Source organism: Ictalurus punctatus, chromosome 7, assembly GCF_001660625.3.
Source record: "Ictalurus punctatus breed USDA103 chromosome 7, Coco_2.0, whole genome shotgun sequence".
Classification (NCBI taxonomy): domain Eukaryota; kingdom Metazoa; phylum Chordata; class Actinopteri; order Siluriformes; family Ictaluridae; genus Ictalurus; species Ictalurus punctatus.
In genome coordinates this window covers 20,935,933-20,958,122 of record NC_030422.2, presented here as the reverse complement: position 1 = coordinate 20,958,122, position 22,190 = coordinate 20,935,933, and the positions used below count along the sequence as shown (strand labels likewise).

The 22,190-nt window shown below is 39.3% G+C and overlaps 2 protein-coding genes and 1 long non-coding RNA gene across 8 annotated transcripts in view; 1 reads left to right on the top strand and 2 right to left on the bottom strand.

The window, feature by feature from the left end:
- The window catches only part of slc8a4b (solute carrier family 8 member 4b), a 66,222-nt gene extending 61,684 nt beyond the window's left edge, over positions 1 to 4,538 (top strand). For both annotated transcript variants that reach the window (XM_053681762.1, XM_053681763.1), the window contains 2 exons: positions 296 to 568; positions 1,273 to 4,538. In XM_053681762.1, the coding sequence (XP_053537737.1) occupies positions 296 to 568; positions 1,273 to 1,652 (653 nt within the window). In that variant the 3' untranslated portion in view covers positions 1,653 to 4,538. The remainder of the gene's footprint in view (positions 1 to 295; positions 569 to 1,272) is intronic.
- LOC124628338 (uncharacterized) lies at positions 436 to 2,388 on the bottom strand. 2 transcript variants are annotated; one of them, XR_008396749.1, is made up of 3 exons: positions 2,265 to 2,388; positions 954 to 1,648; positions 436 to 570 (listed from the first exon to the last, which is right to left on the bottom strand). It is a non-coding gene; the product is annotated as an uncharacterized LOC124628338 (long non-coding RNA). The 2 variants fall into 2 exon arrangements; XR_006982827.2 differs by having other exon boundaries at positions 438 to 570; positions 927 to 1,648.
- A 4,027-nt stretch (positions 4,539 to 8,565) lies between the features above and the next one.
- The window catches only part of plcb3 (phospholipase C, beta 3 (phosphatidylinositol-specific)), a 76,815-nt gene continuing 63,190 nt past the window's right edge, over positions 8,566 to 22,190 (bottom strand). For all 4 annotated transcript variants that reach the window (XM_053681403.1, XM_053681402.1, XM_053681404.1 and 1 more), the window contains 15 exons: positions 21,581 to 21,735; positions 21,311 to 21,472; positions 20,223 to 20,322; positions 19,763 to 19,867; positions 18,342 to 18,439; positions 18,104 to 18,230; positions 17,865 to 17,900; positions 17,655 to 17,764; positions 17,306 to 17,415; positions 17,060 to 17,219; positions 15,486 to 15,562; positions 15,255 to 15,344; positions 14,909 to 14,966; positions 13,978 to 14,064; positions 8,566 to 13,865 (listed from right to left, as the gene is read on the bottom strand). In XM_053681403.1, the coding sequence (XP_053537378.1) occupies positions 13,578 to 13,865; positions 13,978 to 14,064; positions 14,909 to 14,966; positions 15,255 to 15,344; positions 15,486 to 15,562; positions 17,060 to 17,219; positions 17,306 to 17,415; positions 17,655 to 17,764; positions 17,865 to 17,900; positions 18,104 to 18,230; positions 18,342 to 18,439; positions 19,763 to 19,867; positions 20,223 to 20,322; positions 21,311 to 21,472; positions 21,581 to 21,735 (1,763 nt within the window). In that variant the 3' untranslated portion in view covers positions 8,566 to 13,577. The remainder of the gene's footprint in view (positions 13,866 to 13,977; positions 14,065 to 14,908; positions 14,967 to 15,254; positions 15,345 to 15,485; positions 15,563 to 17,059; positions 17,220 to 17,305; positions 17,416 to 17,654; positions 17,765 to 17,864; positions 17,901 to 18,103; positions 18,231 to 18,341; positions 18,440 to 19,762; positions 19,868 to 20,222; positions 20,323 to 21,310; positions 21,473 to 21,580; positions 21,736 to 22,190) is intronic.

The following is a 22,190-nucleotide window of genomic DNA, read 5'->3' as shown; positions in this document are numbered from 1 at the left end:
TGCAGCACTTGTCAGTTACTGTACAGCCAGAGACTAGATCTGAGTGTTTAGCTTGAGATTATGAAAATATACTCGGCCTCTTTGTGTTATCGAAATGGATAATTAAAAGAATCTAATGACTAAACACGAGGGTTAATCCAGTCTGACCTCACGTCAGTCCCCAGTGGTTTGATTGATGACTTGACGGCCTGATCCATATTTATTCTGCACTGCCCTTTCTCAGCTGTTATGCAACATGAAATATTCATGATCGGTCTGCTTTTCATAGCCTAAACTCTGCCCCTCTGCACTTTAGGTGACGATGATGAGGAAGAGAGTGGCGAAGAGCGCCTTCCTTCCTGCTTCGACTACATCATGCACTTCCTTACGGTCTTCTGGAAAGTTCTGTTTGCCTTTGTGCCACCCACTGAGTACTGGAACGGCTGGGCATGTTTCATCGTATCGATCTGTTTGATTGGCATGTTAACAGCAGTGACGGGTGATCTGGCCTCTCACTTCGGCTGCACCATCGGCCTGAAGGACTCCGTTACCGCCGTGGTGTTTGTAGCACTGGGCACATCAGTACCAGGTCTATAAAAGAATGAATGAACCATAATAAAGAAACATGTGTAATTAATGCCAAAGTACAGTATGTGCTATGTATTATATGTATATAATATAACAGCCATTCATCTTTTTGCTGAACTGTATGACAAAACTTACACACTTAAAAGAGCAGTAATATACAAATTATTATATAGTGTTATATTTTTTTTCTCTTATCACAATTTACATTAAAAGATCTAAACCAAGGCTTAAATGAGAATGAATGAAATCAGTAAATTCTCAGGTGAAATTGGTCATTTTAAAACATTTTCACGTGTCAGGCAAATCTGCAGCAGACATCAGGACTGGTGTTACAAGTGGTTAGCATGTTTGCCTCGCACCTACAGGGTTGGGGTTCCAAATGCCACCTCTCTCTGTGCTTCGAGGGTTTCCTCTGAGTACCGGTTTCTTCTCCAGTCTAAAGACATGTGCTGTAGGCTGATTGGCATTTCCAAATTGTCCATAGTGTGTGAGATTGTGCCCTGCGATGGGTCAGCACCCTGTCCAGGTTGTCCCCCGAGTTCCCTGCGATACACTCCAGGCTCCCCAGCGACCCTGTGTATGATAAGCGGTATGAAAAATGGATGGTTGAATGGATGGATATGTTGTAGCCTGTTAGCAAGATAAATTCATTTATTAAAGGTCTGATCAAACTATATTCCTTCCTTCTTTTCCTGTCTTCCACAGACACCTTTGCCAGTAAGGTAGCTGCCATTCAGGACCAGTATGCTGACGCTTCCATTGGGAATGTGACGGGCAGCAACGCGGTGAACGTGTTCCTGGGCATCGGTGTGGCATGGACCATCGCCGCTGTGTACTGGCGCAGCAAGGGCAAAGCCTTCTACGTGGACCCAGGCTCTCTGGCGTTCTCTGTCACACTCTTCACTGCGCTATGTGTGGTGAGTGTGAGCGTGCTGCTGTATCGCCGCCGCCCCTCGGTGGCTGGAGGAGAGCTGGGTGGTCCACGGACTTGCAAACTGGTGACGTCGTTATTTTTCATTGGTCTTTGGCTTATTTACATTTTACTGGCCTCACTGGAAGCTTACTGCCACATTCCTGGATTCTGAGACAGAAATAAAGCATGTGAAGAGAATTTAACGTCTCACACTAGATAAGCAGCTTCATTCACCTTTTAGTATTTAAGTGGACTGTGAGTGTCATGTCCCACAATCCCCCACCACCACCACCACCACCACCCCCTTTAATCCTTATCGCTTCTCTAATGAAGTACCTTACTGTGGATTCTTTTGTCCCTTTGCCTTATTCTAAGAACTGTTAAAAATCGTCTATTCCAGTAACCAATGAGCCTTTTCTTCCCCTCTTTCCTGTCTGAGCCAATTCAAAGCTCCTTTTTCAGATAGAAGGACATCTGACTATGTTTTTCTACACTTTTTGAATGGCGTCAAGTGTCAGTATTCTTATCGTGTAATTGTCATTATGGTATTTTCAGAAGACATTTGGAGCAAGACGGACTGTCAGTGACTAAGTGGATAAAATGATGGCCTTGCTATACATGTTTGTGTATTAAAGCGTGCTTCAAAATGGAAGAAAACAGCAGAGGATGTGGAGAGATAATAAGCGGAATAATTCTTTGAAGGAAGAGACACGCCGAGAAAAGCAACATAAAAGAGCGTGAGACAGGTTTGAAAATGATTTGGATGGTGCTGAAGATTACATACTATTTAAAGCTGCATGAGCTGGATTTGCAGACCCCGCTGACACCTGGACGTACACTAAAGAGGATTTCCAGTGACGACTTCCTGCTGACAACTTTAAGCTAATTTAGTCCAAGGACGCATTCTGTTTTTTTTTCCTTTTCGGAACGGCTAAGGGCACGTACCTGAAACTCGAGCATGCCGTGAAGAAGAAAGAGCTGAGCTATGCCATGGTGGTCTATACGGACAGTAGGAGGTGGCATTTACAACATGGCCACCACCCCCAACACGCCAAGGGGAGAAGTGTTACTATGGAAATACTGAACAGAAACAGGAAATGACCTTTGCCATGTGTGTTCAGTGCTTGTACTGTACACACGCTCCGTCCCTGCTTGTGTGTCTACAGGAACTCACTGACTTGTTCCAAAATACAAGTATTATTATTATTATTATCATTATTATTATTTTATATCGATTACTTTGTTCTTGATGTCCAAGTCCAATGGTACTGTACGTTATCAGTCGTCACTGTTTGTCTGTGGCCACGGTCAGTATTTGTTCCAGCTGGCTTTAATCTGTGCTGTGAAGATAAAGTGTCTGTGACTATTTGTGTAGTGATTGAATAGGAGAGGGAGAAAGAAACAGGGAAAGTTATGACTACTTCCTCCTTCTTCGTCTCCTCCTCTTCCTCCTATCTCAATCCTCTGTGTTTCTGTGCTCAGAATAGTCATCCACCACAGAGAAGAAAACGGAGACAGAGAGTCGAAAAAAAATAAATGTGTGACAGATTTAGTACTTGTGCAGATCTTTAGCTATTCTAAGTAGCTACTGATGCCTGATCCATTGTTTTGAGTGATAGAATGTGTGTGTGGGGTATTTTTAGCTATCACTGTTGCTAGGCGACCATTGCAGAGTCATTGTCTTATGTGTGTGCGTGTTGAGCGCCTTATAAGGTAGCTACTTTTCTTTCTGGCTATGTGGTTGCTCTTAATAAATTGGAGTGCCAACCCAAAGCATCATGATGCGGAAATAAGTGTTATAATTGCACTCCATATCCAGATAGCCAGAGTGTGAGTGTGTGTGTGTGTGTGAGAGAGAGAGAGAGAGAGAGAGAGAGAGAGAGAGGTTTAATCCTGAGTTGCTTGTGATTTAATATTTAGAGTGATCAGTTATGAGAAAGTAGCATTAACACAGTTATGCTTTACACACACACAATTATGAAGTATACGTCTGTGTGTGTGTGCCTGTGTGTGTGTTGTTGGCTTTTCTCTTCCTGACTTTTTTACTCTCACTTAGATATTGAGTGTCACAGAATCTTGACAAGCAGAAAGAAAAGGACACACACACACACACACACACACACACACACACACACACACACACACACACACACACACACACACACACACATTTCCATTCATTCATTAAGTGATTATGCTGCAATAAGGTTAGTGGTAAAGTTAGTGGTACAGATTACAGAATAATAGACAGTTAAATAGGTTCATTCAGACACTCGTCATAAACACTAGAGAATTCACTTACAACTTTCTGTGTGTTTTGTTTTTGTACTATGATTCTACCAATATTTGTTTTTAGCAGTAATTAATTAGATTAATGTATTTATGTATGAGTGGGGTGTATTATGTATTTAGATTTAATGATGTGGAGCAAGTCCACACAAAAAAAAAGAAGCAAAAATAGCAAATGGCAAATGTCCACAGGGAGCTATTATGTCACACAATGTGTGTGTGTGTGTGTGTGTGTGTGTGTGTGTGTGTGTGTGTATTATCCATGAACTGACCATGCCTGTGTATGTGTTCCTGTTTATTTCATCACCCAGTCCTGTGTCTTTTAACATTTCCCTGCTCCCTCCCTCTGCTTATAAGCTCTTGAGTATTTAATTCACATCTCTTTGCTTTTATTCACACCATGTTCCCTTCCAAGAACCACCAAGTGCTTTCCATCGGCGTAGATCTCATTAAGATTTTTATCAGTTTTTTTTTTCTTTTTTCTGCCTTCTTGTTTGCCTGTTTAATTTGAGTTACTCACTTTCTTACTCTGAGATCCAGGTTGGTGCGGGAGCTGGTGTGTATGTGTCAGGATGTGTGTAGGTCATTTAGAGACCTTGTGTGCTCACATCATTTGCATGTTTCATCATCTTTAACCTTGTTCCTCCTCAAGTGTGCTTTTAGAAAATGTCATCTCAAGATATTTTTAAACATGAGCGAGTTCTGAAAGTTGTTTACAAAGACGCCATACTTTCTTTTAAATCAGAATTAAACCTGAAAACCATCCTGATGCCGATGATGTGAACTGTAATTTGTGGATGCACTTCGGTTCTAACGCTCCCATCAGCTTCATGTCTATATTCCTTGTTTGTAGTGTATGTGTGATTACCACAGGCAAGAATTTGAACACATTTCCTTGCACTGTGAAGATAACAGAAAATCAAACATGCTACAGATGTGGCAGATGCATATTTGCTCACAAAATGCTGGAGCAGTCCTTTAAGCTGATGCTTTTTTCAAAAACATTGGGTCAGAGACTCCAGAATATGGTCAGGAGAGAAAAGGAGAGTGTGTTTGTCTCTACGTAGACGTTCCTCCTGTCACTCTGTCATCCATCCCTTCGCTTGAAAAGACACGAGAAAATGAGAGGAGGGAAAAAGAGGGAAAACAGAAAATATAGTCCCTCTGGAAGAAGAGCTCTGTGCTTAAAATATGAATGAGGGACTGAGTGATCTGAACATAAATGGAAAAAAAAAATCAGTGTGGCGATCGAATGATTGCAGCTTGATTCAGCAGCATGCCTAGAAATGGAACAAACGTTGAATAATGTGGCCATCACATGACATCCAAGTGCTCTTCTGCAACTGAAAGGCCATTGAAGTTCTGTGTCAAGAAGATCTCAATCATTATTTTTTTACATCAGTCTTTATTGTTTATGTAAGAAAATATCATGTCAGAATATATGTGTGTGCGTGTATGTATATATATATATATATATATGTGTGTGTGTGTGTGTGTGTATATGTGTGTGTATATATATATATATATATATATATATATATATATATATATATATATATATATATATAAATATGTATGTATTTATTTATTACATCTATATGGTGAGTTCTTATGTCTTTTAAACATAATCACATCTGGAACTGATGTTTTCAGAAGCATCACAATCATCTCTTAAGCTCCAGTGACTACCCAAAGTTGGTTAGCAGCCTGCTTTCTTCATATGACTACGGCATATAAGAAAAGAATTAAAATGATGAAAACAAATGCTCAAGTCATTGCAGAGGATCAAAAAGGGGGAAAAAATTCTTTAAAAATAGCCCTGTGTGCATCGAATCATCTTCCTGAAAATAGAACACATTGACTTTATGCATATATAATGCAGACAAATACAGAGATTCAATTTTCCTGCTGAGGTTTCAGATCACACCAGGTACATTCCACTGTACAAGTTTTCAGCTGTCGCTCTGAATATGTACTTCTGAGCACCATTTGAAGGAGTATCCTCTTCCTGTTGATATCTTTTTTTATATCTGTTTAATCAGCTTATCTCTTGTCCAGTTTCATCAGGGTAGAATGACATGACACATGACACTCAACATGGAAAGGTCAGAAAGTATCACTAAAGATTGTGCCTCAGTAGATAATGCACTGTATTTGGAAACTTTGGTAAATGTAAATGTTCTAAATAAACTGAGCGTGCTACTCCAAAGTACTGGGTAGTTATCTAAAAACACTTGCACACTGACTCATTTACAGTGAAGTGCCTGAAAAATTCTAACCTCAGAAACTCTTGGCTTATTATTCAGTTATTAGGTTTTTGTTTCATCTTAAAGCATGAGATTAAGTAACTAATATGAATCGTTCAGTAGACTAATAAGAAACTCCCTCGTACAGTTATAAGAGTGAGGAACGTAAGTCTTGACTCAGATGACTACAGCGGATTGAAGAATGAAAATTTATAGTAAAGTGAAAGTATAGATATGTCCAAATCGTACTAAAATCAACGTGGACGTGTCCAAAGTGAAACTCAAAAAGTGGCTACTCTTAAAGGTACACAAGTATTAAACGTAAAATGTAAATGATTTTGACTGATGGAATTAAGTAGGTCATGTCACACGAGAAAATTCGGACAATTGTTTTTTTCTACATTGATGAATTTGATTGGATAAAAATAAAATTCAAATAAAATGCAAATAAATAAAATATGCAGGATTCTACTGATGTGTAGTGTACAGTCATTGGTTGGATGAGAGCAGATGAGACCTTCATGAGTCCTTTGAAGGTCTAAATAAAAATGGAATGCCATAAATGTAAAAATGTACAAAGCACAAACATACTTTTACATAAAACGTAATTAATTGAGAGTACAAGTTCAGTTTCACTAATACTCAATAAAGTATACAGTGTCCTCCACTAATATTGGCACCCTTGGTATATATTAGCAAAGAAGACTGTGAAAAATTGTCTTTACTTTTTAACCTTTTGATCTTTTGTTCAAAACATTCACAAAAATACTCTGCTGTCATGGATGTCAAACAATTGCAAACACAACAGAGGTTTATCAAAAAAAAATTATTGTTAAATATAGGTGTGCAACAATTATTGGCACCCTTTTAGTCAATACTTTGTGCTACCTCCCTTTGCCATGATAACAGTTCTGAGTCTTCTCCTATAACGCCTGATGTGGTTGGAGAATACATGGCAAGGGATTTGAGACCGTTCCTCCATACAGAATCTCTCCAGATCCTTCACATTTCAAGGTCCATGCTGGTGGATTCTCCTCTTCAGTTCACCCCACAGGTTTTCTATGGGGCTCAGGTCAGGGGACTGGGATGGCCATGGCAGGATGTTGATTTTGTGGTCAGTAAACCATTTTTGTGTTGATTTTGATGTATGTTTTGGATCATTGTCCTGCTGTAAGATCCAACCACGGCCTATTTTAAGCTTTCTGGGAGAGGCAGTCAGGTTTTCATTTAATATCTGTTTAAGATTATTAAACCTATTTCAAACCTATTTGTACTCATTTCAGGCTTGAAATAGTCTATTGTTCTATTTGCAGATAATTTGACTAATTTTAAGCATCGATTTCTAAAAAGCAGCACAATTATCTACCAATAGAATAAAAAAATACAGGCTTGAAATGAGTAATAATGTCTAGTCATAGGTTTAATTATCTCATAATAAAAAATACCAGATAAATTAAACTATATTCAAGATATTTTCACTTGGTAAGGGGACATTCTATCTCAAATGGTCCAGTGCAGGTTGCTCGACTGTTTTTATATTTTCCTTTTTTTATTTGAGTATTGGCATTGCAAAAATCACCATTTGTAATTTTTTAATTTTTTTTACTTGGTTTAACTACGACGATCTATGATCTTTGTCATAGCACACAACAAATTTTGGTTACACGGCTGTTTATGGAAACATCAATATCTCGGCTCAGGATGGGCCTAGCTCATTGGAACAAAAACTGATCTTTACAGCACAATGCAATGTGTGGGTATATGTATATAAACATTTTGCACTTTCTTGTTCCTTAAACTTAGAACTTAGGTCCAAATGTAATGTTCAAGATTGCTCACAGTTCCACTTTTAGGGTCAATTTATAATGCGAAGGGATCAAATCTCCATCTTATTTTTTAGTAGGTACACAGGTAAGTATAGTGTGCAGTCAGAGCATTTCAGGTTTGAGACTTCTTTATTATTATTTTTATGGGGGTGAGAAAGTGCGATTAAAAAAATCTCAGAACTTTTGGGTTGATTATCACTGCTGGGGGACCAGATACAAACCTGAAATTTTCACAGAAATTAGTCCTCTATAGTAGCATTCTGCTGTAAAATTTGTGAGTTTGAGGTTGGAGGTAAACTCTGCAGGACAGTAGACCTCGAGGGCCAAATTTGAAGCACTAGCCTGATCTATCATGTTGATACAGGTCTACAGTTTGTAAGCGTGAATAGATTTTTCTCCAAATATAGTTTTACAGTGTTCAGTTAGGTGTTTTACAAATGAACAATGTCATATAGAGAGCTATGGTGTTGTTTCTCCTGTGATAAAAGCAGTAAGTGACTTCTGAGCCTAGATATTGTGGTTTCCGTAAACAGTTGTATAACCAAAATTTTGGTGATTTTACAATAGAAGCAATCACTCAAAAAAAATGATTATTGGACCACATGAGATGGAATGACCCTAACGTGTTTTTTTTTTTTTTGCAATGCTGAAGGGAAACCTACAAGATTTCATAACTTAACTTTAGATTAAAAAAAGAAGTGAAACATGCAGTGAGTGCTAAATGTCTTGACAAAATTCGTTTTTTTTATTGAATGTACAGTTAAGTATATCATTTATTGAGGAAATAAAAATTACATCCAAAGTAATGATTTTCCCTTTCACAAGGCAAAGCAGTACGTTCTCTACATACAGTGTTTCAGTAAGAAAGATACCGAACGAAAAGAATAATGGAAAGAGAGAGACAGTGGAAAAGCAGAAAAACATATACCACATATACTTGGTTAAAGCTGCGACTTGAGGCGAAATAAAATTAGCCCTTGGCAAAGTGTTTATGTTCACCATACAAGCTGAATATGCTGTGGCACTAAACTCCATATTTAGTAAATAAAAATAATTCCACAGTATTACTCAACCCCTGCTCTCTTTTTCAGACAAAGTAATCACTGGGCAAAATCAAAACTGAAATATTTACTTGCACACTGTACCGACTACTGTACCTGGATCTAAAGGATCGATATAAAAATCTGCTTGCAATATCTTTCTAATACAAACCCAATTCCAAAAAAGTTGAGACACTGTGTAAAATGTAAATAAATGTAAATAAAACCAGAATGCAATGATTTGCAAATCTCATAAACTCATGTTATTCACAGTAGAACATAGAAAACATATCAAACTTTTGTTTATATGGAGTGAATATATGGTTTAAAGAAAAAAAAAAAAAAAGGTCATTTTGAATCTGATGGCCGCAACATGTCTCAAAAAATGTTTGGACGGAGGCAACAAAAGGCTGGAAAAGTAAGTGTTACTAAAAAGAAACAGCTGAAGGAACATTTTGCAACTAATTAGGTTAATTGGCAACAGGACAGTAACATGATTGGGTATAAAAAGAGTCTCTTAGAGAGGCAGAGTCTCTCAGAAGTAAAGATGGGCAGAGGTTCATCAATCTACAATTTGTGGAACAATTTCAGAATAATGTTCCTCAATGTAAAATTGTGAAAACTATGAATATCTCATCATCTACAGTACATTCAGAGAATCTGGAGAAATCTCTGTGTGCAAGGAAGAGACAAGGGTGAAAATCAATACTGCATGCCCGTGATCTTCAGGCCCTCAGGCAGCACTGCATTAAAAACAGGCACGATTCTGTAATGGAAATCATTGCATGGGTTCAGAAACACCTCCCGAACTCACTGTCTGTGAACACAGTTCACCGTACCATCCACAAACGCTGGTTAAAGCTCTATCATGCAAAGATACCCAGTCAGGATACTGACCTGTTGCCAATTAACATTCAGTTTTGTTTTTTTGTTGTTTTTTTTTACTAACATTTACTTTTCCAGCCTGTTTTTTGCCCCGTGTTGCGGCCATGAAATTCAAAATAACCTTTTTTTTTTTTCTTAGAATGGGACAGTTACTCAGTTTAAACATGTGCTATGTTTTTTTATGTGCTATTGTGAAGAACATATAGGTTTATGAGCTTTGCAAATCATTGCATTCTGTTATTATTTACATTTATTTACATTTTACACAGCGCCCCAACTTTTTTGGAATTGGGGTTGTACATAAAAGCTGTAAAAACCAAAGAGAACATAAAAGTGCACCAATAAGGACATGGGTAAATATGTAAATAGGAGTATGAATGAATTTAGGGAATTGTCCATAAAATATAAAAAGGTAAAAGATTTACAAGGTCCTCACTTTGTAAGAAATACATGCTCACTTTAGTGTCACTAGCATAGTTAAATACAGAGGTGAGGTGAAGCGAGGACCAAGTTTAGAGGATGAATATCATCTGTGCCAGGTACGACTTGAGATAAAATGTGTAAAATAATAAAAACAGATAGATGAGCATGTTCGGGTGCTCATATCGAGGTGTTTTTCTGCTTAGACAGACAGGCAGCAGACGACAGTTTGAGGGGTTAAGGAAATGATCAGTGTGTGTGTGGAAACTTGGGGACAATCCCTTAGATGCCCGACATCTTTGACATATTATGAAGTTTCTAATCAGGTGTAAAACCATATTCACAAGAACTCACACAGACACGCAGCTGATATTATCCTTATCCCCAACTCTAGTCAGTAGTAGAATACACATAAAACTACATACGTCTGATTAATACGATCCAGACACACTGTAATCATTGATATTTCACTAGTCTGACATAACAATACATGTCCAGACCATATCAGATACACAAATCAAAGTCTTTTTAAAAATCAACATGTACAACAATGATCCTCATCGTACATCATTAGACAGCACTTGACAAAAAGTACCATTGCTCCTGTTTAGAATTTTAAAGCTTTAAACACCCCATACTAACATAATAAAGACCTCAAGGTGGCCTGTAGAGCTCAAGCGCTCCACTGCATCCTCATACATTCTCTCTCACACATACACACCCACACACAGAGCGTACACTTTATATTCTTCAAAATTTACAACAAGCTTTTCCCCTCTCAGTGTGAGCTAGTAATGCCTGCACCGTCCCAACATTATTTACTCAACAATCATCCCAAACAAATGGTCCCGGTAATAGCTACTAACACTAACTGCGCACATTACCACTTAGAATCTCACACACTGCAAGGTCTGATCCTTCTCTCATAATGAAGTGTGGAAGCGCTCCATTAGGGCCCATATCACACTCGGACTGTCACTGCGTTACAGGAGCTCATTCGATTGTGATTAAAAAGCAATGGAGCAGTGTGTTTTTGACTTTGGTACAGTGGGTGGAGTGGAAGTGTCGGCCTAGAGAGCTCGCTGGAGCTCGGCCATCTGTCCACGAGTCAGAACGCATCCACGGTTTCCGCTAACCAAGAGAACAACACTGAGGACAAGAGGAAAAGGTGCAGGGATTTTAGGGAATGAGAGTGTGCTCACAGGTTGGAAACAGAGGCTCAGGCTAGACAGACTATTCAGTCTAGACTTTTGGTTTACTATGCAAGTGAAAAATATGTGCAAAGCATGACACATGTTGTAATCAACATCTATCCATCCATTTTCCATACCGCTTATCCTACACAGGGGAGCCTGGAGTCTGTCCCATGGAACTCCGGGCACAAAACGGGGGACACCCTGGACGGAGTACCAACCCATCGCAGGGCACAATCACACACAGACTCACACACTACGGACAATTTGGAAATGCCAATCAGCCTACAATACATGTCGTTTGACTGGGGGAGGAAACCAGAGTACACGGAGGAAACCCCCGAAGCACAGGAAGAACATGCAAGTTTTGTGGACACAGGGTGGAGTCAGGGTTTGAACCATTGGAGGTGCGAGGCAAATTCGCTAACCACTAAGCATATTGTAATCAACATATTGTTAGAAATCATTTTTGGCTAGCTTAAAATATCCAAAGGTTTTCCATAAAGATGTACCTATCCCATTTTTTCATTTTCACATCAATTTCTAACTAATCTGATACTAGCATGCTCTAAGTAACCAAGCTGATTCTCTGGGGTGGGGTGGGGTGGGGGTGGGGCTGGGGGGCGGGGAGTGAGGATCTGTTGCAATGTGATGTGAAACACAACAGGGCGTGATGGAGCACGATATAAATACGCGTGGAACAGATTGGTAACTATGTCAAATCCGATTCAACACTAATCCATAGGTTCAAGCTAGTGGCAGCCCCATGTGGGATTGATGTATCCCTTCATTTCTAAAACACATCTGTTGAAGCTGCTATATTCTGCCTCCCTGCAATTGGAATTCTGTAGCCTACTGGCTTATTTTTTCCCCCATTCATAGTAAACAACCCCATTCCATCCAAAAGTGCAATTGTAATAAGTCGTCTGGCCGATCCAGAGCCCTCATTTATACGGGCCGATGAGGAAATATGACCTGCCGTCTCTGGAGCCTCTTTGAATTGCCAGCGAGAAGAAGAAAGCATAATGGAGATGAACTACAGGTTCAGAAAAACCAGATCCCCATTTGAGACCCAACCTAAAATGCGAATACATTAAAAGTTCTAAGATAAAACGAGTTGAACCCTATAAACGTATACACACGTACTGCACGTTCATGTATGTACGGTAACATGGCTAAAACTGGCTACACCTGACCCCTCATACCACACACTCTTCTAGCTTCACATTCTATTAAACCAAGCACCAGGAATTAGCGAATTATTCAGAGTGTGAAGAGTTGACATGAACAACAGAAACAACGTCCAGTTTCCTGAACGGAAGTGGTTTTGGAAGTGCAGTGCATGGGATTGGCACACCAATTACACACAGAATTAGAGCAGGGATTAGATTAAGCCACACCGCACACAGAGCTGTAAGGAACGAGAGAGACATATATATGGAGTGATGGTGGGATAAAGGAGGATGGGGGAGACGGGGGAGGGGGAACTATGCATTACTGGAAAAAGACAAAAACAAAACAATATTCATCACATCCATAATCTTTCTCTTGCACCCCCCAAGGCCCACCAAACACACACACACACACACACACACACACACACACACACACACACACACAATATCAATTACGGTGATGTGTTTCGGACGCTGCAGAAATATGCAGTGGGAATTAACTTTATAGTCCCGTAGGGAGGAGAGATGATGGCCTGGCTTATAGGATTGCCCATCTGTGCATTATTATGTAAACAAGTACCATTCAGATTACGCCTTGCGTTCGTAACTCCCAGTCACTAAACTCACTCCACCACTAAAGCCACACTGCCACCTGCTGGACAATGCAGAGCACTACAGTGAACGCTCCCATCTCCATCATATCATACCACAGAAATAAATAAGAGTCTCTCTTGTTTAAAAACAAAACAAACAACTTTCCCTCCATTCCACAAGTGCTTAACACAGACATGGGTATATATTTTATGGTTAAAGCAAGAGAACAATCCAAAAGAACTTTGGTTAAAAGAAAAAAAAAATAATTAAAAAATTAAAAAAAGATGCGAACTACAAAGGGGGTATGTGACAAATAAAACATTACTGAAATCCTTTAAAAACATTTAAACACCTTTCAGTAATACTACTTCTATCACCGTAATCCAGTGAGAAAAATGGCATGATGAGACAGGAGTGATAAAGTAGGAGTTAGATGGCCGTGAGCTCCGATTCAGACGTGATGGTGCTGGAGGATGAGGAGTCGCCCAGCGAGGCTGTGCTGTTATCCAGGCTTGAGTTGTGATAGGGCGAGTTGAAAGGGGGCGTGCTGCAGTTGGAGGGTGGGCCCGAGCCAGCACTGTTGTGGTTGGATAGTTGGCCCAACAGGGCATCGTTGCGCAGGCCTTTGCTCTCTAGCTCGCCCTGCAGGTAGCAGCAGATCTCCTCGGGTAAGCGCTCGAGCTCGGCGTCGCAGTCGCGCTCCAATCGTAGCCGGTGCTGCAGTGAGAAATACGCTCGGCATGAGGGATGGAAATAAAGTAAACAATAAGCCAAAGAGGAGCACGACAAGTGTGTGCGCGCGCATGAAAGAAGAGCAGGATGGACAGACCAGTGGTTGCTCCTCGTCTATTTTCTGTAAGAGCTCTCTCTGCTGGTTCTTCAGCTTCTCCTGCCGTTTCTCCTGAGTTTCATCCAACTGGAAGGAGAATTTTTTTTTAATTAAAGCTGACATGCATGCAGTGGTGCTGAAAAACTAGTCAAATTAAGACAGTGGAAGGAATTTATACAGTGGCGTGTAGTTGCCTTGAAACATTACTTTAAAACTTGTTGTGAAGCACGAGTGTTTGTCCGGCTTTCATCACTCCATACAGGATTTCGCTGTATGGAGTTTATCCTTACAATCCTGGAGGGACTGAATTTAACGCTGATTTATGCTTGTGGCATTCAATGTCTTGTGAATAATAATTGAATAGGGACTGTTGACTGGTACCGTAGTTAATGCACAAGTTTCACAAAAGTGCTGCCACAGTGTTATTATACCATTCTGACCACATGTGCAATTAGGGATCTGTCCAGCATTAGTCAGGCATCACATTCAGGTACCACATAAACAAACAGACTGATCATGTCCCTCAAATCTACACAAGAAACCAAATTAAGACAGAGCTAGCTAGGAAATAATTATTGGACTAAATAGGATTTGGAGAAAATTAGCTTTTTTTTCTTGCTTTTTTTTTTTGCACCGTCATCAGTACCTTTTACATTTACAATTGTAAATGAGACCAAGTTTCAAGTCAATTAAACTTAAAGTTTAAAGTCACTGCATGTTAGTTTTCAGACTTTCATTTTTTTAAAAATTAGGTACACTATACAAAACCAATATTTTGATACAAGAAACCCTGATATAAAATGTTTCCTCGATCACCCTGCCCTACATACAGTATATTTATATCTGTGACAGCAAGGCTACATGGAGAGAGATGTGTTTCTACTTTGACAGGAGACTTCATTTGAAATATATGAAGAAAAAAAACACTCACCTTGCGCAGTGAATTCACGGAGTCCTGGATATGCTTTTTATTTATCTCGTTCACTTCCCTTGAGACAGAGACAGACAGAGACAGACAGACAGAGAGAGAGAGAGAGAGAGAGAGAGAGAGAGAGAGAGAGAGAGAGACTATTGATGGAGAGCAAGATACTGTCATGTGACCATGGCTCAGTCACCCTGCAAACCTTGCTTTCTGTCCTACTTTATATTTTTCCTAAGGAAAGATTTTAGGAGACAGTTGGATGAATGATATAATAAATCATTAGATATAATAGATAGAATATAAGCTGGTCTGAGGAAGGTGGAAGTGGAGTTGTTTACAGAGAGAATTTACTCACGACTCAGCCTTGTCTTTATCCCCCTTCTTGGCTTCAATAATGCTGTTCTGCCTTTTTCTGTCTAAAATCTTCTGCAACTCCTTCTTCTCTCTGGTGAGATGGAAAGGTGTTGAACACAGTTAAAGTTACACACACATACACACTAACAGAGAAGAGTGTGTATGTATGTGTGTGTGAGAGAGAGCGAGAGAGAGAGAGAGAGGATAGATGGGCAGAGGAGATGTGGCTTACTTGTCACATATGTCCTTGAGTTTCTTGATCTGGTTTATCTGGCAATCCTCAGCGACTACTTTTAGTTTCTTAAACGACTGTGAAGGAGCGAGACAAACACGGCTCAGTGTCATTCAATTACAGTCATTTTTTTTTTTTTTTTTTTAACACCCTGTAGTTTAGTATTTTTAATTCAAGTTTCAGATATATTTACAAAGAAAAATGGCTGACTTTTCATTTTATTCATTTGATCAATAAACATGTTGCTTCCACTAATAAAAGCACTTCTACTATATATGTGTAGGATAAAACTTAACAGGATAAAACTTCTGAAAACTACAGGCTTTCCTAAAATGAAATATATTGCTCTTTTGCATTTAACCAAAATTAATCCGATTACCTCTAAAAGCAAAAAGTGAGAAAAATACATTCATGAATTATTACATGTACATTAAAAAAATGCTTTATTACTTGAATCAGTTCAATGGGGCAATTTTCCAGATTACAAATTGTAGTTTTTTTTGCCACCTAGTATGCATGTAAAAGTTATATCTTCTAGAAAGGAATTACAATTCTAAAAAAAAAAAGTAAGTGGTTGGATTTACTCACTTAAACTACATACAAAAAATTAATCCATACATGTTTTGCGTGAAGTATCTTTTTAATTCTTTCTCTTGAAACCTAAAATTTTGAAAATAATGTGCAATTGCAAAATGTCTGAAACTACAACAGTGTTTCTTACTTTGAATGTGAAAGAAAAAGCAAATATACGATTAGAGATGTCTAGTGTAGTTTTTTTTTTTACTATGTAGGCGTGTTTCAGTACATGAATGCACTTACCACAGTTCCATTATTACATGTAAAATTACATTTTACAATTTAACAGAATATTTGAAATATATAAACTTGCTGAAATGACAAAAAATAAATGTTCACTTATATCAGATAGCGCTGCATTTTTTCCCTTTATGTAATTTTACCTAAAGTTTAAAACATTTATCACATTTTGAGAGCCCTCCAATGATGACCTTCACCATGCCATGGGATTTCACTAAAGGAAGTGCAAACAGCACTTCTGGGTTACATGACATGGCTTTTTTTTTTGGTTATGTCAAAGTTAAAGCCCTCTTTGTTTTGTATTACTACCTCAATTTTTATTTTTTATAAAAAATGAATTAAAAATGATGTTGTCATTTGGCAACATCATGCAGTAAAGGGTTAAAAATTCGATACTGACTGCAGAACAGGAGCAGCATGGACCCACCATCCCTCAAGGTACAAGGAACACGTGCATCAAGACTCTTCTCTGTACTGGTACACAAGTGGTGGAATAAATTTGCCTGGCCGTCTGAATAACTGAGTCACTGTATGCCTTCAAATGAAGACTAAAAACCTATGTCTTCACGATGCACTTAAATTAGCACTTAGTTATTCTATTTTTTTTTTAAATCCCATGACTAATTTGTTTTCTTTTCATGCTGTACTAACCTCCCCTAGTCTTAGTCGCTGACCTAGTGTACTATTATGATAATATGTTTCTGATAGAGACTGCAAAGCACTCTGTGTGTGTGTGTGTGCGTGTGTGTGTGTGGCACCTCTTCAAGATGAGCATATTTCTTTTCTCTTTCCAGCTGATGTTGTTTCTTTCGCAGTTCAAGTAGCTCCTGCATCTGCCACTCTCTCAGTTGCACGGTCTGCTTTTCCAGCTCCACCTCCAGAGCACTCAGCTCAGTCCTCACAGACTCCTCAGGCTCACTGTCAACACACACACACACACACAGTAAATAATGCATTAAGTACATACTGTGAAACTGCTTCAATTTTCTTTATTTCCCACGTACTTTTTCTTCACGCTGAGCCGCAGCTTTTTCTCCACTTGACTCTTGCGTCTCTGTATGTCCAAGTTCAGCTGGTTGCATCTCATCTTCTGCTCCTTACTGAGGGCCCACACCTAACAGACACAGACGATATACACATACAATGTGGTTGGACTTTAAAATCAGCAGAACAAGTTTTTTTTACTGTTAGAATGCTATTCCTAATATTTAAATGTTATAAAGCAAAAAAAAAAAAAGCAGATTGTTTAAGTCCACATGTTCTACTTTTAGACTCATTTCTATCAAAACACCAGTTGGCAGTTTTCCAGCTAAATGATCATTGTGTCCTGACGTAGGAAAATTGTGTGTGTACCTTTTTGAGGTGCTTCTTGCGGAGCTCCTTCAGTTCTTTGCACTGTTTCTTCAACAATTTCACATAGGACTTGTGCTGCTTCAGCTCTTCAATGGACTGAGGCTCTACCACTGTAATACAAACGCACAAGTGCAAATTGAGAGAAATTTGGCCTGGTTCAGCGCGCCGAGCTTGATGATGGTGATGGTGATGGTGATGATGATGCCCTACCTGTTAATATATTGAGGACCAGGTCTTCTTTCTGGGCTAAAGTATTACACACAGTGAGAAGCAGGTCACTCAGTATACAAGCATGAGGGGAGATGGTATGTCATGTCAGACATGCCCACATATGTATACACAAACACACACACCTCATAAAACATGGATTCATCTCAAAACATATGACAGCAAATGAGCAGGAGCCAAGAGTTTTAATGTTACTGTGTTGTGATTGTTTTTTTTTTTACCTGGAGCAGTCAATACTTCAGCCACCGCAGGTGGGAGGGGCGCTGGAGGCAAAATGAACGTGCACTCAACATTAGGTGAAATGCTGAAATCCGGTTTCTCTCCTTCATCTGGCTTTACGTGGACTCGCTGCAAGAAAACACACAGACACACACACACACACACACAGCAGATAAGACAGAGGACATGTTTCAATATTGGTTGATATTATAATAAAGTACATCAAATATTACCACACACCTTATTGACCTCGTTGTTGTCCTCAATGAGAACAGCCAGCTGCCTCTCTCTCTGATCCAGCACATGCTTGATTGGATTGGTCAGAGCCTCGGCATACTCTAAACACACACAATAATAAGAAAGAGACCGTTTGTGTTATTCTGGACTCCACTGCATTGAATTTGAGAAGAACAACAATAATTTGCACAACTCCACTGTAATAAAGCTCTTACATCCACAAGGTTATGAACTAAGACAAGATGAGGTTCAAGAGCATTTCTTTTCCTGTGAATGCAAACTGCTGCAAACCTTAAAGATATACTACAAAATCCCTTACAAAACATTTACCAATATGTAGCAATATGTGAATTTTCTCCATGTATTCGACATATACATGTTTTGAAATGCTTTATATTCAGGCCTGTGTATGAATAAATGAAAATCATGCATAATCAAATGAATTGCAGCATAAAACAGCCGCTATGATTTATATATATTACACATGACGTTATCATCGGATTGAACACATTTATAGGATTTAACGCTATAAAATAACCTGAAATGTCAAACAAAAATGATTTTTATATTACAATTTTAAATTAGAATGTTATAAATATTAAAATGTAATAAAACAGTAGTGCTTTCAAAATAACTGCTGAGTACTATGATCCATTTACTCACCCATACATGAAAGTGGTACTGGGAAGCAACATGTACCGTATTGTGCAAAAGTCACATGCAAAGAAATGCTGTAGATCAAAAATGTCTCCAAAAATAATGCAATTGGATGTTTCTACATAAAATCAAACAAACTAAAGAGCAGTAAACGGTAATAAATGGAACAACGTCAATATTTGGTGTTACCCTTTCGTTTAAAAATAAAATGAGTAATCTCGGGTACAATTAGTCCAGTTTTATAAGGAAATGAGCTTTATTTTTAGTTTTATTAAGTTTTATTTTATTAAGTTTTACTGAGCATCTTGCAGAACCAGTCACGGTTCTTCTGGAGACTTTGACTGTCACACTTGCTTCTTATTTTTGCAGTAAGCCCCAGCAGCCTTCATTTTGTTTTTATCTGAAAAGTGTCTCTTACATAATCTGCTGCTTTCTTTACTAACATACAAACATTGTTCTGTAACATTTAATTTTGTGCTGGAAAACTAATGTTTGGGAATCTAAAATGTTTTTGTACTGATTCGATAATGTAGAAAAGTCATCAAATAAAAGTCTATAACAAAGTTTGTACTAAACAAAAAACAATAGAGAGACTTTTGCACAGTACTGTACTGCAAAGTATTCTTATACCGTATAAGACATTTTAAATAAGCTACATACAAGACAGATATACAGATATATAACTTCAGTAAAAATGGCCTGGAAAATGTAGTTGACGTTTCCTGCTGGTGCTCATGGGATATGGGGTAAATGGAGTGCTGTCTTACCTTGGTGCTCATTGGGAATGTAGTCCTGAACTTCAGTGTATACAAAGAGAGAGGCTAGCAGGAGTGGCTGATTGAGCTCATTCTTCAGATTAATGTAATGGTATCCTATAACACACACACACACACACACACACGCACAGTACACACAACTTCACTAAAAAAAAATCACAAAATATGGCCACAGTTAAGCATGTATATGTGTGTTTTTTGTGTGTAGAACGGGTTACATGCCATCGAAATACTCATTAACTTCTGCAAAGCAAACGCTTTCCAGTTAAATGTCAATTTTTAAGCTCGAGACAATGTTTCTCCTCCAGGTGGTAATAGTGCATGGACTACAGGAAATTGAGGAAGATTTTAGAGGCATGTGGGCATGTTACAGTTGTTTTCACCGCAACTCACTGCCAAGTTTTTGAAAGACTGGCTTTAGGCATGTATTTGTCGCAAACCTAGCACTGACCTGAACGTAAAGCCACCACTGGTAAGATCCGATGGCCTACGAACTTCCCATTCTCTTCAAAGACAGCTACTCTTAGTGATGCTAGTGTGGGCAACACCACCTACAGAGAGAGAGATAGAGAGAGAAAGAGAGAGAGAGACAGAGAGAGAGGGACAGGCAGAGGGAGAAAGAGAGAGAGGGAGAAAGAGACAGACAGAGAGAGAGTGAGAGAGACAGAGAGAGAGGGACAGGCAGAGGGAGAAAGAGAGAGAGGGAGAAAGAGACAGACAGGGAGAGAGAGAGAGTGAGAGAGACAGAGAGAGAAAGAGACAGACAGAGAGAGAGAGAGTGAGAGAGACAGAGAGAGAGGGACAGACAGAGGGAGAAAGAGAGAGAGGGAGAAAGAGACAGACAGAGAGAGAGAGAGAGTGAGAGAGACAGAGAGAGAAAGAGAGAGAGAGAGAGAGAGAGAGAGTGAGAGAGACAGAGAGAGAGGGACAGACAGAGGGAGAAAGAGAGAGAGGGAGAAAGAGACAGACAGAGAGAGAGAGAGTGAGAGAGACAGAGAGAGAGGGACAGAGGGAGAAAGAGAGAGAGGGAGAAAGAGACAGACAGAGAGAGAGAGAGTGAGAGAGAGGGACAGACAGACGGAGAAAGAGAGAGGGACAGACAGACGGAGAAAGAGAGAGAGGGAGAAAGAGACAGACAGAGAGAGAGAGAGAGTGAGAGAGACAGAGAGAGAAAGAGACAGACAGAGAGAGAGAGCGAATGTAAAGGATCATACATTCTTGTGTAAAATTAATGTTGACTTTGAACAACATGGACAAAATCTAGCATAATGATTACATTGCTGTTTTAGAGCTTGGTTATGGAAAAAGGATTTGTTCGTTGCACAATATGAAGGCTTCACGATGGATTCATCACGATTCCGACTGCTCACGACACTCACAACAACCTATGCAAACTTTAGCAATCTACATATTGTAGACTTTTATGATTTGCAGTAATACAAACACCAACATTAACAAGGACATTTAACAAATGATATCTTGTACTGCTCTAATCCATAAGACATGTAACCATATGTACAATATCTGCACAGTAGTGACCTTAATAAAGACGAAAGGCTCTTCCTCCCAGACGGGGTCCATCGAGTTGTTATTAGAGGTTTTGGTGCGGTACTTCCTCTTGGTGTCAGTAGGCAGTCCAAACATGTCCACCTCAACATACACACCCACCTTCTTATCAGTCAGAAACTGACCGGACATAATCTAAATGTGCAAGAGACATCAAATACATATACAAATCAGCACAAACTTATAGTGACTCTCCATAATATTTGATGAACTACATAAACACAACACACACACACACAATACCTTGATCTTGACAGTATTAGCCACGATGCCATCCACTATGTTCTCAGTGAAGGGGTCAAAGTGTTTGTCTGCGCGCCTCATGAACTCAGGCTTGAGCAGGTAGCCACTGTGGCCGTTATACTCGAACACACCCATGTTTAGCTGCATAGGCAGATCTGACGCAAACACACAAAAGACGCTTCATATAACAGTGTGCTCTTCTTAATTCATAAGCTTGAACTTTGTGGATTTTTAAATGCAAAGCACTTTACGAAGCCTGGAACGAGTTAACAAACAAACATACTAACAAACATTCTAACTAACAAGCAAACCCATCCATCTGTTTTCTGTACCGCTTATCCTACACAGGGTCATGGGGAGCCTGGAGTCTGACTCAGGGGACTCGGGGCACGAGGCGGGGGACACCCTGGATGAGGTGCCAAGTAGAGTCGGGGTACTCGATCCCGGACTTGGACTCGAGTCCAACTATGCATGAACTCGGACTTGTCACGCACACTCGGGTAAATCTGAACTCGAACTTGACACGGACTCACACATTTTTCCCCCCAAGTACTGTCGAGTCTGCGTCATGTGTAACATGAAAAGAAAGATATAAAAATAAATAACAGCA